This window comes from Phragmites australis, chromosome 13 (assembly GCF_958298935.1).
Source record: "Phragmites australis chromosome 13, lpPhrAust1.1, whole genome shotgun sequence".
Taxonomy (NCBI): domain Eukaryota; kingdom Viridiplantae; phylum Streptophyta; class Magnoliopsida; order Poales; family Poaceae; genus Phragmites; species Phragmites australis.
This window is the reverse complement of record NC_084933.1, coordinates 20584258-20600833: the sequence shown is the minus strand read 5'-3', so window position 1 is coordinate 20600833 and position 16576 is coordinate 20584258. Positions and strand designations below refer to the sequence as shown.

The 16576-nt window shown below is 44.4% G+C and overlaps 3 protein-coding genes across 3 annotated transcripts; 2 read left to right on the top strand and 1 right to left on the bottom strand.

Annotated features, from left to right (window-relative positions):
* The first annotated feature begins 2326 nt into the window (after positions 1 to 2326).
* On the top strand, positions 2327 to 6038 carry LOC133887949 (serine/threonine protein phosphatase 2A 57 kDa regulatory subunit B' theta isoform-like). Its single transcript, XM_062327991.1, has 2 exons — positions 2327 to 4176; positions 5417 to 6038. Exons 1-2 carry the CDS (start codon positions 3004 to 3006, stop codon positions 5771 to 5773), a joined length of 1530 nt encoding a protein of 509 aa, XP_062183975.1. The 5' UTR covers positions 2327 to 3003; the 3' UTR covers positions 5774 to 6038.
* A 384-nt stretch (positions 6039 to 6422) lies between these two features.
* On the bottom strand, positions 6423 to 9321 carry LOC133888084 (26S proteasome non-ATPase regulatory subunit 6-like). Its single transcript, XM_062328197.1, has 8 exons — positions 9085 to 9321; positions 8877 to 8991; positions 8053 to 8143; positions 7819 to 7964; positions 7438 to 7657; positions 7262 to 7370; positions 6967 to 7135; positions 6423 to 6860 (listed from the first exon to the last, which is right to left on the bottom strand). The coding sequence occupies exons 1-8, from the start codon at positions 9224 to 9226 to the stop codon at positions 6686 to 6688; spliced, it is 1167 nt and encodes a 388-aa protein (XP_062184181.1). The 5' UTR covers positions 9227 to 9321; the 3' UTR covers positions 6423 to 6685.
* A 155-nt stretch (positions 9322 to 9476) lies between these two features.
* Positions 9477 to 16094, top strand: LOC133888082 (elongator complex protein 3-like). The gene is made up of 9 exons (XM_062328196.1): positions 9477 to 10035; positions 12855 to 12924; positions 13070 to 13242; positions 13373 to 13547; positions 13626 to 13792; positions 13951 to 14170; positions 14262 to 14366; positions 14626 to 14778; positions 15797 to 16094. The coding sequence occupies exons 1-9, from the start codon at positions 9545 to 9547 to the stop codon at positions 15953 to 15955; spliced, it is 1713 nt and encodes a 570-aa protein (XP_062184180.1). The 5' UTR covers positions 9477 to 9544; the 3' UTR covers positions 15956 to 16094.
* Positions 16095 to 16576: the final 482 nt, after the last annotated feature.

Below are 16576 nucleotides of genomic sequence, written 5' to 3'. Positions count from 1 at the left end.
ACGACTCACATTGCAACTGACAGAACTTAAACTCACAATACGTTACATTACGATGACTAACATTGCACCTGACATAACTTAAACACAGTTTACGTTACATTATGATGACTCACATTCCAAAAACGACGCATGAACTAGCCAAAACATGCTGACTGTTCTACTGTGCTCCATGAAGACTCCATATGTGCTCCATGAGATCATCCCGCAGTTGGTGGTGCAAAGCCCGATTCCTGATTGCTTGAGTTGCTTCTATGTACTAGAGGACAGTTTGGCTTGGGTCGCGACCCACTGTCGCTTTCTCGTCCATGTAGTCATACACCTCGTCCTCTTCGGAGGCACCCTTCTCACCCTCAATTATCATATTGTGCATTATGACACATGCAATCATAATATTGTGAAGTGTTCCTTCATTCCAAATTCTACCTGAACCGCGAATTATGGCGAACCTCATCTACAAGATGCTAAATACGCGTTCAACATCTTTCCAGACTGATGCTTGCATGGTGGAGAAATGCACGCTCTTGTTCCCCCTTGGTGCTGAAATTGCCTTCACTATGGCCGCTCATTTGGGGTAAATTCTATTGCTTAGGTAGTATCCCATGTTATAAATGTTACCATTAATGGTGTATGACACAGGAGGTGCAGTCCCGTCCGTAAGGCTGCTAAAAATGTTAGAGTGGTGCAAAATATTTATGTCATTCAGACTATCGAGCATTCCAAAGAAAACATGCCATATGCATAGATCGTACGACGCAACTACCTCCAAAACTATGAAGGGTTTGCGCGCATGACTGGTATATGCGTCATGCCATGCTTTCGGGCAATTTTTCCAAACCCAAATGTATGCAGTCGATGCTCCCCAACATCCTGGGGAACCTCCTCTGCCCGCCAATGACTAACAGTCGAGTAGTATCCTCTGCAATTAGAGCATGAAGGACTGATCGGAGAAAAACACAATAATAACTTCCACAAATTTGGTCAAGACGAGCATCATTGTGCTACCCCCGATCTGAACATACTCATCCACTACATCTGCACCGACTCTGTATGCCAGTTGTCGTATGGCGACTGTCATCTTTTGGAGAGGGCTTAGGCCTAGCTTCCCAGTGGCATCCCTCTTCTATCGAAACCAGGGGTCGTGGTCCTCTACATCAACGATAATTCTCAAGAACAATGGTCGATCATCCGAAACCTTAGAGGGTGACTAATCGTTAGTACTCATCAAAAGCTATAAATGTGTTAGTACCGAATATAGCCTTTCCTAAGGCGGAATAATGTATCACCATATACTAGGACGACAACGAAGTAGTCCCGAAATAACCTATCAACACCTTCTTGGTGCTCATGCTCTATGGCCACATGTCCTAGCATAGAGCCACGGTGACACGTGCGACCTTGGGCAGCAAGCTCTTCCTCCTCGATGGTGATCAACAACATCAGTTCGTTCTCATCGTCGCTCAAGTTCAATGAGAACATGAACGGATCTTCGAACGTAGATGAGCTCATTGTGTAAATATGAAATACGGAGGCAATTATGCCTCTCTACTTTGATAGCCGCCCTCTTTTATAGCGACTACAATCTTCTCGAGCAAGCAACTCACGCCTGGCTTCCCATGCAAAGCTAACATGCATGAGCTTCATGGCTTTCACGGAAAGAATCATGACCACAAAGGTAGCATGCATGTGGTTCATGGCTTCCATGAGAAGAATCGTGCCCACAAAACTAGCAGAGAATTGGGTTCGAAATTAATACCGTTTACATACAAAATACTTGTACGTATTGCTGGTTAGTTTGTGGTTGGAGCAATGAAATGGGTCTCGTGCGTGCTGCTCTACTCTTTGAATTTGGAAAAATAACGAAACAGAGAAGAGACTGATAGAGAGATTGGTGGTGTAGAGGATTTGGATAGGAGGCGTATGCAACATTCCTCTCCGTGTACTATATACATGTAAAATGTATATATGTCACATATTACAGTCGTATTGTAAGTGTCGTGATAGTTATACGAAATGATATAATATTATAAGTTTGTTGGGAAAGAGAATGAGGAATAGAATGCTGTTAGAGTATAGGAATCTAAAAAGAACTAAGTATAAAAAGGGAATTTCTTAAAAAAGATTTTGAATTGAGAAGGAAATGAAATTAAGAGAAATGGTTGGTGGTGGTACGAGGAGAAGGGGCTCTACTGGGAATTCAGAGAGGAGATGAGATGACAAGCAGAAAAGCGAAGTTAACATCCGAGTCTACTCCAGCACAAACATCCATGAGAGCAAGGTTCTCTGCCCAGAGAGCCAAACCAGGCATGACACTTGAGTGACACGGTGAACTAAATGACAGCAGGAGCAGCTGTGTTTCAGTTAATTGCAGCTCACCCCGGAATAGTAGAATAATCCACTCTGCGTCCTCTGGCATCTCCCCTTGTATCTCGCTGTCGCCCGTAGTCTGCGCAAGCTTTTACTAGTACTACACCATCTCCCTCTGCTACTTTTGAGGACCTCAAGGCTTCTCAAATCCAGAGAAGGAAAAAGGGGAGAGGGAGCTCGCCAGCCCAAGAAAAGGTTCCTCTCCTCCTTCCCCACCTCGCCCTCAATCCCCCATCGTTCCGAACCACCCCTCACATCCGATTGTTCCCTGTCCCTCTGCGGTTCTTGGATCCTAGATTTGGGCGGCCGGCGCCTCCGGGAGCTGAAAAAGACTGGATTTTTTGGGGGATGGAGGCGTGGCCTGATCCGTCGGGGCTACGGCGGTGGAGTGGCTCATGGACCAGGTCTGATTCGTATTGATTCAAATGATTCGGGCGGCTTGATTGCTCAGCGGATCAGAGGGAGCTAGGGTGTGGTTTCTTGGCTGCCTGGGTGGTGGTGGCCGGCTTGGGGTCCGTTGAGATCTTGGGGTTGTTGGCTGAGCTCAAGAGCCGCAGGTCTGTGCAGATCCCTCTTTGCTCCTGTGGGTGATTGGCGGAGGTGGGAGACTGCTAGGGTTTTGGTTGGTCGTGGAGGAAGATGATAAAACAGATCCTTGGCCGGCTGCCGAGGAAGCCCGGGAAGGCCGGTGACAGCAGGGATGCTGCTGCGGGGAACGGCAACGAGCCATCGAATTCTTATAGTGTTGCGAGGAGCATGGAGCCGGGGAACAAGAGGGCTGGGAATGGGGATTATCAAGCACCAGCTGGACTGAGTCCCAACCCGGTGATGAATGGGGCTGTGGTGTATCACTCCAACGAGCCGCTGCCCGCGTTCAAGGACGTGGCGGCGTCTGAGAAGCAGAATTTATTTGTCAAGAAGGTGAACCTGTGCTGCGCCGTGTACGATTTCACAGATCCCACAAAGAACTTGAAGGAAAAGGAGGTGAAACGCCAGACTCTTATGGAGCTTGTTGATTATGCCACTTCTGCAAATGGCAAGTTCTCGGAAGTCGTCATGTTGGAGATCACCAAAATGGTGTCGATTAACTTGTTCCGGTGCTCCAGCCCCACCCTTCGCGAGAACAAGGCCATTGAAGGAGTGGATCTGGAGGAGGATGAGCCTCTCATGGACCCTGCGTGGTCACACTTGCAGATTGTTTATGAGGTTTTCTTGAGATTTGTAGCATCACAGGAGACAGATGCAAAGCTTGCCAAGAGATACGTAGATCATTCCTTCATTCTTAGGCTACTAGATCTTTTTGACTCAGAGGACCCCAGGGAAAGGGACTATCTGAAGACGATACTCCATCGAATATATGGTAAATTCATGGTTCATCGCCCATTCATCAGGAAAGCAATTAACAACATATTCTACAAGTTTATATTCGAAACAGAAAAGCATAATGGTATTGCAGAGTTGTTGGAGATACTGGGCAGTATAATCAATGGTTTTGCCCTTCCGCTTAAGGAAGAGCACAAATTGTTCCTTGTTCGTGCACTGATCCCTCTTCACAAGCCAAAGTGTGTATCTATGTACCATCAGCAGCTATCGTACTGCATCACACAGTTTGTTGAGAAGGACTGCAAACTTGCTGACACAGTTATTAGGGGCTTACTGAAATATTGGCCCGTCACAAACAGTTCAAAGGAGGTGATGTTCTTGGGTGAGCTAGAAGAGGTTTTAGAGGCAACACAGCTTGCAGAGTTCCAAAGATGCATGGTTCCACTCTTCCGTCAGATTGCCCGTAGCATGAACAGCTCTCATTTCCAGGTCAAAATATCACTGGGCTTATTCTCAAGCTTGTCATGCATTTGCACCAAACTTGTTTGTTGGTTCTTCTAGTCCACGACATATGTGCTTTTAGTGTTTTAGGTCTCTGATTCCGCAATTGTTTGCCTGCATATCCACATTGATTGCTTGCACATATTTTAGCTATAAATCTGCTCCAGGCTTTGCTATTCGGATACATTTTCTGCACACCATGATGTGTCTTTTTATGTATAGTTTATGCACATGAATTTTAAGTTGTTTTGATATACGCTAATCTTTGATTAAGAACAGTGAATGAAAACGTTGGTGCTAGTCATTTCTCTTGTAAGTTATAATTACAAAATCGGCCTATCAATGTCTTAGAGTTGGAGTCTTCTGGAGACTACACATGCTAATTTGTTCCTTTTCTTTTTTGATGTTTCTCGTACCTTAAAGACTTCTAGAAACTGATCTGTTGCATGATAGACCTTAGACCTTTATGCACCCTCGTTCTTAGTAATCAGATTATTGACCTAACAAACTTTTCTTGTTTGTATCTACTTTATCCCACTTGTACTAATCTAACACAAATTTCTGTAGATGTTGTCATCAGGAATTTCATGTAGCAAAACGGATATTGTGCCGCCGAAAGTGCGTAGCAAGTATAAGCCACTAAAACTTTCCAAATTATGACTTGGTGTGCAAGTCTGTTCTCCCATTTGTTCGTGATGTATGGGATTATGTTAGTCTTACTACTGAACTGCTTTATTGGAATGTCCTCTGCTCATCAATTTCAATTTTTTCCCACAAAAACGAGTTGATCCCCAGATTCCATTACTTGACATAATGGAATTACAAGCACTGCATAATCCACCAGGTTCATCTATTTCTGACTGTCAAAGCGTGTGTATTTTCTGACTGTCGCTTCTGTCCTGGTCATCTGTAAAACAGGTCTTAGTCATAACGTGTACATTTTGGATGCATGATTGATTGCTATCCTCTTCCTGGCCAATCATTCTACAGCTAATAAGTAATAACTGTGTGCTTATCCTGCTTGGATCCGGGATCCCACCTATTCTTTAGAACAGATTATAGTTTCTGTTTGGAATCTTCATTCATGGTATCTGGTGGTTTTGTTTAGTCGTCTGTGTTAGAATATGAACAATACTTTTAGCTAGCTGCCTAGGTACCTGGTTTATACAGTTGTTAAAAAAGATGCTCAAAATTTGTAACTTATGTTTTTCTCCTTGTCTGTTCATAGGTGGCAGAGCGCGCTCTGTTTCTCTGGAACAATGACCATATTGAGAACCTAATTAAGCAGAATTACAAGGTGCTATTACCAATCATCTATCCAGCACTAGAGAGAAATGCCAGAGGACACTGGAACCAAGCTGTTCGTAGCCTGACATTGAATGTACGCAAGATCTTCTCTGATCACGATTCTGCATTTTTCGGGGAGTGTGTCAAGCTGTTCAATGACGACGAGCTCAAGGAGGAGGAATCCAATTCGAAGCGAGAGGCCCTGTGGAAGCGCTTAGAGGAAATGGCCGCCTCAAAATCCGGCGAAAACAGCCCCTCGGGCACACCCAATGGCAAATCCAGTCAAGCTGCTGGCTAGAATACCACCATAACAGTCGCAATCGTGCAACTCTTTGACTCATGTGCGATTCTCTGGAACTCGGGTTGTGATTTTAGTGTTGAAATTTTTTGTTGGTGAGTTAGTTTGCCCCTGTTGTAGGTGGGTAGGATGTGTTTGGTTTCGTCAGAACTGTATGATCAAAATGTACACATACAGAAGAATTCTGAGATATTTGGCATGTGTAGTGACATTAATCAGAATTATCATATAGTCCAATAAACAGCGTCGATTTTGATTGCGGATACGCAGTTGGGTGGGTTACTGAAATGGCAGTGAGCATTGTGTTACTGTTGCACCGTTATGTATGTTATGTGTACCATGTGTCACTGCAGAATACTAATGTTTTAAGATGGTAAAAAATAGTATTTTACACTCCACCTGTTCAGAGGGATCGTCTTTTTGGGTAAGTTTTGCATGTTAGGAGTAGTAGGACCCGATCAGGGGATCGTTGCTTGATGTTACAGATTACTAATGCTGTTTTGCAACTGATGTTTACGAAATATGGCTTGTTGTAAAAATCGCACCCCCCCCCCCCCCACCAAAAAAAAAAAACAAACCGGATGGAACACTGCATGCGTACCAGCAACTTCTGCTAACTACCTCAGTAGAAAAACGATCAGAGAGTAAATGAATCGAAATAAAAGGATGAATTCATCACATAAGAAACGTGTAGAAGCAATGCCCGCATTTTCCTCGATCCATGCAGTTAGGCTACAAAACATAATTTCACGGATAGAACACAGATTCCCTAAACCTTCTTCACCCGTGACCGATGCAAAGTCAAATGTTTTGTTCGTGCACGCCAGGAGCCAAAGCAAATATATTATGAGTCATGCGCGGGTAGCTCGAGCGAAGAGTTCTGGCAAGGAGCTGCAACAGCATGAAAGGCACCTACAGGTCAATGACTCGTGATAGCTTCTGGATGCGGTTGAGCAGGAAGTCTCCTTGCTTGATGGTTGCCTGGTAGAAGGCGTTCCTGGCGTCAGGTCGATTCGTCTCCAAGACGCCAGCAACCTTATCTATCTTGCAGTGGAGCTTCCCAGCAGCAATGAAGCGCGACAATTCCCTGTATCGGAGTGACACAAACGGTCATACATGTTAAGCTTATGAGCCAGGACTCAGAAGTACCATTGTACAGCTAGAATATGAGTACCGCCATAGACTGCACTTACTGGTCAATGAAATCGACTGTCACGCCAAACGCAGCAGCCATTGCTTCCATAGTCACGCTCTTGTACGATTCCAGAAATTGTGAATAGACAACAGTGCGCACTTCACGCATGAAGTAGCGGAAATGAGGCTGCAGGTAACGGTCCAACTTGATCTGTTCCATCAAGCCAGCTGAAAAAAATAAGAATTAGATATGAGAAATCCAGATAGATATGCACCTCACAAACCATCCATAAGAGCATTACTGATCATGGATAAATGTAAGAGATTGAAAAATATTAAGAATCTGTTACTTACAGAATGCAATAAAAAATGACTTGTACTGGCAATTGTAGAGGGAATTGAGAAATTCGGAAAGGTGAGGTACTTTGCCAATGACAGCTAGGATCTCAGGTGCATCTACAACCTGTTGAGATCCTTGTTAGTTAGACGTCCAACCAATGAAGGGGACTTCAATAAGCCAAGCTGAATACCTTTTTTTTCAGAGATACACGATCCAGTGTGATAACACTCGTGAGGACCGTGTAGAAGATGAATGTATCATAGGGGAAGAGCTCATAAGTCGTGAAAGTTGAAATCGAATCCAAGAATAAGCTAGCTGCTTTCTTGAAGTTTCTAGTTGCCATGCAATACAAGCCTTCATACACTTTCAATCTGTTCTTCCTCTCCCAATCACCACCCTCTTCAAACAAGCTTCAATCAGGAAAAAACGATGTTACATTGTATCAAACTTCATAATCCAAATCCAGATTCCAGCAGAATGCAAAATAACTAAACTAGACGACATTCTATCAGACTTCATAAAGCAAATCAAGAAGAATACAAAATAGCTAACTAAAAGACTCCAGACTTACCTTTTGGCCTTGTCAATTGACTTTGAGATGAGATCAAAGTCCATATAGAAAAATCCAATTTGTAATGTGTAGAAAACAAGGTCCATCTTTTGGCCAACAGCTACAGTTTTCCCTTCAGTAACTTTAAGCTGCTCCAGTGCTTTTTCCTGAAATTCAGATTATTCAGGCAAGATAAGCATGTTTCAAACACACACTGACAATCCTAAGAAAATGTATAAGACAGGAAATACATACCTTCTCCCCAACCCTGATGAAATACAAGGATTTGGCAAGATGGGCTTCACGCACTTCACTCTCGCCCAAATTCTCCTCAGCATCGGCAATCCTTCATGCATAAGAAGTGATATTAACCTAGCGAAGTTACTAACTGAACACAGACACTCAAGCATAATGGTAACTCAAGAGTCTCAGATGCACCAGAAGAGAAAGAGGGTAGTACACTTAGAGTCTAGGTACCACAATTACAAAAATTTGCTTGGGCAAAACTGTCAAGAACATTGTTTGCAGTAAAGTCAGCAGCTGGTTAAACTGCAGCCCTTCCTTGAAAGTTGAGATCATTGATTTGTTTGTGCACACATTAGTTTGCTAATTACCATCATCCACCATGCCTTGTGATCTAGATGGCTGGATGTGCAAACATCAGTTCTCCATCTACCATGATGCCCCTTCTGATCTAATGGTTGGATGAACGCTAAGTCACTGACCTAAACAAGCACAATTTGCTATCTCCATAATGCCGACCAACACGCCATAACTGGTTCATTCAGTTAGATCATAAGGTCAAGAACACAGAAAAGTTACTGATTACAATGTTCAGAGACTTCTGGAACAACTAAAGCAAATTAATCCCACCAACTAACTACAGTAACTGCGCTTGCAGGGCATAACTCAGAAACGCAGTGTGTTCCAAGGCTAAATTATCACTGAACCTAACCAGAGTGGTCAAATTATGAATCGTGCGGCCACAGCACTAGATGCATCAACACCACAGCATGAAAACCTAAGACCCAGCCTAGAAATCGAGCAGGAAAAGGTCACAAGCGGCGAGATCTACTCACTTCTCGTCCAGCTTCCGGATCTCCTCCTCGATCCGGGCGCGCATCTCCGCGAGCAGCGCCGCGTCCATCTCCAGCACGCCGTCCGCCGCCAGCGACTCGTACAGTGCCGCCATGTCTGCGCCAATCACACCAGCCAGATCGATCAAATCGAAACCCCACCCGGCAGTTAGAAGCAGACTCGATGAAAGGAAAGGGGCGCTGCTAATACCGTCGGGTTTGACGGCGGCGAGGACGTCCGCGCGGAGGTCGACCTTGGCGAGGTCGTCGACGTCGGGGTGCGAGAGCAGGAACAGCTTGTGCGCCAGCACCAGGTGCGGCTGCTGCTTGCCGTCCTCTCCGCCGCCGTCCATCTCGCCTCCGCTGCGCTTTGCTTCTGCCGCAAGAAGATTGGGAGGAGAGAACACAGAGAAGGAGGCTTCTTTTTTCGTACGCCAAAAATTGCTACACGAGGAGGTGGGGAAATGTATTTCCAGACTTGCTAGTACAAGCTGCTATGGAGGCGTGGATCTATCACTGACGTTGATTTAATGATCCGACGGTTCTGCGAGGCCAAGATATTCTGAACCGTGTGCAAAGGGCAGAGCGAAACGCCGACCGAGACCAGCTCGCTTCTGTTCCGAACCGAATCCAAAGCCTCTTGCTCGCGGAAACCCTTCTCCTGTCTCCCGATGGCGACCGCCGCCGCCGCCGTGGCGGCGCCCGAGCAGCCGCGCCGGCGGAAGCCCGCGCCTGGACGCGGTGGCGTGGTCCTCCCGGCGGGTCTCTCGGAGGAGGAGGCTCGGGTGCGGGCCATCGCGGAGATTGTGTCAGCGATGGGGGAGCTCTCGCGGCGCGGGGAGGACGTGGACCTGAACGCGCTCAAGTCGGCCGCGTGCCGGCGGTATGGGCTGGCGCGGGCGCCCAAGCTGGTGGAGATGATCGCCGCCGTGCCCGAGGCCGACCGCGCCGCGCTGCTGCCGCGGCTGCGCGCCAAGCCCGTGCGCACGGCGTCGGGCATCGCCGTCGTGGCCGTGATGTCGAAGCCGCACCGGTGCCCCCACATCGCCACCACCGGGAACATCTGCGTCTACTGCCCGGGCGGCCCCGACTCCGACTTCGAGTACAGCACGCAGTCCTACACTGGATACGAGCCCACCAGCATGCGCGCCATTCGGGCAAGGTGATTTAGCTCACTGGTTGCTGATGCCACCGATACATAATGTAGCTTGTTGGATTGCTTGAATGAGGGTGGGTTGCACTGTGGCGAGTAACCTAAAGATGCTTCATTTTGGTTGTTCTGAACTGTGCTGCACCGTACTGTTATTCATTGAAATGTTTGGTTTTGTCTACAATCCTGTATTGTAATTGAAAATGATTATGTGATATTTGAGACGATTAAAGGGTAAGGTCGCATTGGCGTGGGTGCTCCCTTGCCTTGCTTTGAGGCTTTCTGCACCTAGGACTAGGAATGCAGTAACTTTCAGTTGTGCTGCGGATGTGGTAGCTGGGCAGAAGAATTGATAGTTATACATGCTATTTTGCAGCCAGTGTTAATGTTGGGAATGGACATGCTTCAATTCATGTCCTTATTCGATGAAACCCATGATGAATCTGCTAAATTTGATGCTGGTCATTGCACTGAAAACTGTTGTGATTGTGTTCGTATGCTATGTTCCATACTGGTGTAACTGGAGTTTGGCATTTAGAAGAGTACAAATGATGAGAAGCCATTAATTAGTGTGAGCAAAGATCTCTTTTGTGTTGCTAATGAAATAAGAAGCTACACCAATGCCCACTAGGGATATTTGGATACGGTAATCATATAACCTAACCATGGATTTTGTTTGGTGATAAATATGTTCGTGTATTGTGATTATTTAAACTGATTTACAGATTTGCTTTTGGCATATGTTTTTTTTAGAAAGATGGCAGGAGATCTGCCGTTTTATTAGACTAGGAGTAAAAGAGGAGTACAAAACAAAAAAGTTAGACAACAGTAGCCAAGACAAACTGAAAGGACAGAAAGGCCGGGGACCGGGAACAAAACGTGGTGGCCAAAAACACAATAGAGCTCCCCTGAGAAAGAACAAGCGACAAGAAGAAAAATAGCTGGGAGAAAACACTTGGAAAGCAACAGGAAGATCAAGAAACGGAGGATAGCGCTAAGCAGAGATCATCGATGTGCTCTTTGATTATCTACGCAACCTTGAGCGCCTCCTCTTTTTTATTTTAGAATGTTCTTTGATTCCTCTCTTTCCAAATATTCCACCAAAAGGTAATCACATTTCCATTGAAATCACGCCGAAGTTGTTTGTCAATCACTTTTAATGTAGTTTTCCACCAATCTGTTAAGGTCCGGAATTGACTGAAAAGCGGTAAGTTATGAAAGTGCATCCAATGCGAAATGTGCATCCAAACTTTTTTTGTGTAGACGCAATCTTTGCACAAATGTACGGCTGTCTCATTCTCTTGATCACATAATTTGCAAATTTGATTGTGCGGCCAATTTCGTTTCGCCAAATTGTTAGCGGTTAGGATTTTGTTTTGCAAGAGGATCCAAACAAACATTTCGCTTTTTTGCTCTGTTTTGGCCCTCCAAATCTTCTGCAAACTATATTTCTTAATGCATCCCACAAACTGGATATCGTATGCACTTTTAGTGGTATATTGTCCATTTGCCGTCCATTTTCAAGAGATTGAGTCCTGAACGTTGGCCTGTAGGGCGATGTCTCGCACTAGATGCCATAAGACAATTAGCTGTTGTAGCGCTTCCTCTGTTTCTAGAATTTGAATATATCGCAGCCATCTTTGATGGGTAAGGCCAACTTTGACATTGAAATTTTTTCTCAAGGATTTGTCAAAAACGAGGGGTGCAATGTTGCGAGGGGCATTTCCATTCAACCAACTAGAATGCTAGAAAGCGGCCTTCTCCCCATTCCCAATCGACACTATGGTCGATGCGTTGAAGAGGGCCTTGTCTTTAGCATTGCATAGCACCGGCATACCTTTCCAAGGTCGTTCTTGCTCTTGCCAATCGAATCAAAGCCAACGGAGTCTCAGTGCCCTAGCAAACTTTTCCAACTCTAAGGTACCCAAACCGCCAAGGCTTTTTGATTTGGTGATTGTCGCCCAATTTACGAGACAATGCCCCCCTTCACGTTTTCGGGGACTTCTCTCCACAGGAAACTCCTTCTTATTGTGTGAATCTTCTTTTGAAGCCACTTCTATAAGGGCAAAATGGTTAGATGGTATACTGGTTGAGATGAAAGAACGGACTTAACGAGGGTGTCCCAGCCTACAAGAGAGAAAAACCTTCCTTGCCATCCAGGAAGCTCGTTGCTAATATTGTCAATGATTGGTTGCACATCAACTTTGCTCAGCCTTCTTGTATGGAGGGGTATGCCCAAATATTTGCATGGAAAAACTCCAATCTTCCCAGGGAAATCTTGAAGGATCGACTACAACGGCAAATCTTGACATCTAATTGGGTATACTTCAGTTTTTGATATATTAGTTACCAATCTAGTGCACTGGCTGAAAGCATGGAGGATTTGCTGCAGCACTTGCAGTTCTTTTCTATCGGGATTTGCAAAAATGGCCTGCATACAAAGAACATCTTAATTTTACCGATCTTAACAACAGAGGCCTTAAGATGTTTTGATGAGTTGCTCGCGAGATGATTTTTTTGAAGCGGGTCTATGGCAAGGATGAAAAGCATCGGCGATAGCGGGTCGCCCTGCCTTAATCCCCGGGCATGATTGAACGGCTTTCCCGGGGTTCCATTTAGCAGAACCTGTGAGGAGGAGGTGGCCAGGAGGAAAGAAATCCAATCTCTCCATTTTTGCGCGAAGCCGAGATGGTGGGCATATCGAGTAAATATGGCCAACCTATCGAATCGAAGGCTTTAGAAATGTCGAGCTTAATAAACAAAGCCGGTTGCTTGTTCTTGTGCAGGTCTTTGAAGGCATATGTTTTTCTGATCATGCTTTGTGATTGTAGGTACAATCCGTATGTGCAAGCCAGAAGCAGGATAGATCAGCTCAAGAGGCTAGGCCATAGTGTGGACAAGGTTTGTTTGTAACCCAAGAGAGCACCCTTTCCTGTTTTGATTGATTTTCTAGTTATGTTTGCTACATTATTTTTGCGCCTAAAGTTATATTTGCTACATGCTGTGTTAACTTTCTACCATAAGATAATTTGAATATACTCTGCAGGTTGAGTTCATCTTGATGGGTGGGACCTTCATGTCATTACCAGCTGATTATCGTGATTACTTCATCAGAAATCTTCATGATGCTTTATCGGGTCACACTTCTGCTAATGTTGAGGAGGCTGTTTGTTATTCGGAACATAGTGCTGTCAAATGTATTGGTATGACAATCGAGACGTAAGTATCATTGCACAGTCTTCCCGTGCTTCTTAGTTTCCTTTGAAAGTATGTGTCATTTTCCAATGAAACATCCTGGTCAATTTTGATTCTAAAATGATTTTTTATTTTTTTGTTCCAAAAAATCCAGGAGACCTGATTATTGCTTGGGGCCTCATTTGCGCCAGATGCTATCTTATGGTTGCACCCGCTTAGAAATTGGTGTTCAGAGTACATACGAGGATGTTGCCCGTGACACAAACAGAGGCCACACGGTGGCTGCTGTTGCTGATTGCTTTTGTTTGGCAAAAGATGCTGGGTTTAAAGTAATTGCTTGCTATCACAGTTCTTTATACTTGCTTTGTTATGACTTGTTCTAATTGTTCATGATTCCCTGTTGACAGGTGGTTGCCCACATGATGCCAGATTTACCTAACGTTGGAGTTGAAAGAGACATGGAAAGTTTCAGAGAATTTTTTGAAAGTCCGGCATTCCGAGCAGATGGTCTAAAGATTTATCCAACTCTCGTAATTCGTGGAACTGGTCTTTATGAGCTCTGGAAAACTGGCAGGTAGTCCATTTATCTAGCTCTTGATACACCACATCTTGCTAAAACTCATTTTTGGTCTTGTCGTTATTCTTTAGATTTTAGGGTGAGAGCTTTTGTACTGGTGACAGGGCCTCAGAAAACTGGCCACTAAACTTTCTGGTGACATTTGCTGTGTTCAGGTATAGAAATTATCCACCTGAGCTGCTTGTAGATATTGTAGCAAGGATCCTGTCTATGGTACCACCATGGACACGAGTGTATCGGGTCCAGAGAGATATCCCTATGCCTCTCGTTACTTCTGGTGTCGAGAAAGGTAACCTTCGTGAGCTTGCTTTGGCTCGAATGGATGATTTGGGCTTAAAATGCCGAGATGTCAGAACTCGTGAGGCAGGGATTCAGGTGAATACGCAATGCAGTATAATCACTTTCTCAGGCTTGTAATTTAACTAAGGATGTGTCCTCATTATTCTAGTTTTGCATCTCTATGTAGGATATCCATAACAAAATCAGGCCTGATGAAGTGGAGCTTGTCAGGCGTGACTATGCTGCAAATGAGGGCTGGGAGACGTTCCTCTCATATGAGGATACACGACAGGTATTTATAGCCTGCCATCCAATTTGTTTGATTACAGAGCTGTGAATTCTGGCTTATTCTGTATGATTGAATAGATGTACTTGCTAATGTGACTATAGTTGATGCCCTTCTCTGTGGTTTGGAATATTTTTATTTCTGTGTGTTGTTATTGATTTCTCTTGGTGTTGCTATTGTTTGACAGAGGTCAACAGTAGGTCTCGTTCTTGCGTATCTCTTGATATCATGCAATACTCACTATTACTTTCAATGATTTTTGCAGGATATCCTGATTGGCCTGTTGCGCTTGCGTAAATGTGGCCGCAATGTTACATGCCCTGAACTCACAGGAAAGTGTTCAATTGTTCGCGAACTTCATGTCTATGGAACTGCAGTCCCAGTGCATGGTCGTGATACAGACAAATTACAACATCAGGTGAGTCTCATATTTACATGTGGACACTAGTAGGGGCTTCCCCTACTGTCTTCCTTTCAAAAAAAAAAACACGTGGACACTGTATGATCACCACCCGGTGTTTTAGACCTCTGCCTCAAAGTAACTTATTTGGAAATTGGATTTTAGACTCCTGGCATGCTTGATCAATTGTAGTCACTGTTCTAAATCGACAAAAATTAATGTTGTATGATGTGGTTAATTTTGTTACATATCAGCTGTTGTTATGGTAGTATTATATTGTGCTTTGCCGAAAATCAAAGGGTTGTCTACTGGCGTTTGTATTTGTCAGCCAAAATAAAACAATTCATTGAGTGAAATATTTGTTAAATCCAAGCTGCAGTGGTTAGTGAGTGACTCAGCCATTCGACTCACAGCAGAGATGAGACACCCCTAAGGCCCGAACATGCTCCAACACACTGGGTTAAAAAAAGGGAGACACGGGATAATCACTGAATATTAGTACTTCCTGCTGGACATCTCCTTCCTTCCCTAATTAGTGCTTTAAGACCTCTTTGTTCTTTTTATACTGTCTGACTCCTAGGTCGCTAATTGGTTCTTTAAGACCACTTTGTTGTTTACGGGAGCAACTGTGGTGCATCATGCACTCTGATCCATATTGAGGGTCTTTTAGTCACCTTTTAGCACAACAGTTGTAAATTTCTCTTGGGCGATATCTTTTTCATTAAAATGTAGAAGTAATTAGCTCGACACCATCGAGAAGATATACATATTGGAAAACACCATCTATTGTGAGGACGACATGTGGGACCATGGCCACATACCAGTGACGCATTGGATGCATTTTCCAATTTGGTGAGTTGTGTGATGGTACTGGTGAAATTCAAGACCCATAAGCATAGTGGTTAGTAACTGAAATGCCTGCGCTAGGTTTTATCAAGATGTTATTGTTGATTAACGCCCCTCTTATCAATTGTTCAAATGTGTAAACAAGGTCCACATGTTTAAACTGCTTAACATTTGTTCCGTCTCTATGCAGGGATATGGAACTCTACTAATGGAGGAAGCAGAAAGAATCGCTCACAGGGAGCATCGCTCAAAGAAATTGGCGGTCATCTCAGGAGTAGGAACTCGTCACTACTACCGCAAGCTAGGTTACGAACTCGAAGGGCCCTACATGGTCAAGTCTTTGTCTTGATTAATTTTCATTGCCCTTTAGTTCAGTGTCAACGGTGTTAGTGACTTGCTGTATGTTGTGTCACATTAGTAAATTTTTGGAAATGTTTGTGCTTACCCTCTTGAGTAATCTCATACTCCCTCGAGAAAACACAAAACAAGGCAGGTGCGCTGTTACTCTTTTGCCCCTAATATCTAGCTGTTCACAACGTTGACCGGAGTCCCGAAAGCTAATGGATCGCATGGTTGCATCAGAATGCAGCGGTCAACGTTGACCGGAGTCCCGAAAGCTCTTGATATCATGCATGCAGCGGTCAACAAGGGAGTCCCGAAACGAAGCATGCAAGGGTTGACCTGATCAATTTATAGGGGCAAAGGTAGAAAAAGAGAGAGCAAAATGTCAATTATTCTTCCACTATACGTGAGAGCCCCCAACATCAAGTTTACTTGACCGGAGGGAGTATCATTGGAAAAGATCATATACTTCACACAGTAACTTTACACTCTGGTCGACTTCAAGTGAGTAAAAAATATACCAAGATGGCACATATATGTAACAGGAATGAGAGATGGATGCGAGTGGTGGCGACGGTGAGCAACCGGGCCTGATAAAAAATGGTTACGTTCTATTGTCAGCATCCCG

Excerpts from the sequence above, each read along its gene's own strand:
- LOC133887949 (XM_062327991.1), top strand. The coding sequence starts at position 3,004 with ATGATAAAACAGATCCTTGGCCGGCTGCCGAGGAAGCCCGGGAAGGCC. Across the intron at positions 4,177-5,416 it reads TGAACAGCTCTCATTTCCAG|GTGGCAGAGCGCGCTCTGTT; the intron begins GTCAAAATATCA and ends GTCTGTTCATAG.
- LOC133888084 (XM_062328197.1), bottom strand. The coding sequence starts at position 9,226 with ATGGACGGCGGCGGAGAGGACGGCAAGCAGCAGCCGCACCTGGTGCTG. Across the intron at positions 7,658-7,818 it reads TCAATTGACAAGGCCAAAAG|CTTGTTTGAAGAGGGTGGTG; the intron begins GTAAGTCTGGAG and ends TCCTGATTGAAG. Across the intron at positions 7,371-7,437 it reads GTGTATCTCTGAAAAAAAAG|GTTGTAGATGCACCTGAGAT; the intron begins GTATTCAGCTTG and ends GGATCTCAACAG.
- LOC133888082 (XM_062328196.1), top strand. The coding sequence starts at position 9,545 with ATGGCGACCGCCGCCGCCGCCGTGGCGGCGCCCGAGCAGCCGCGCCGG. Across the intron at positions 12,925-13,069 it reads TAGGCCATAGTGTGGACAAG|GTTGAGTTCATCTTGATGGG; the intron begins GTTTGTTTGTAA and ends TATACTCTGCAG. Across the intron at positions 13,243-13,372 it reads ATTGGTATGACAATCGAGAC|GAGACCTGATTATTGCTTGG; the intron begins GTAAGTATCATT and ends CAAAAAATCCAG.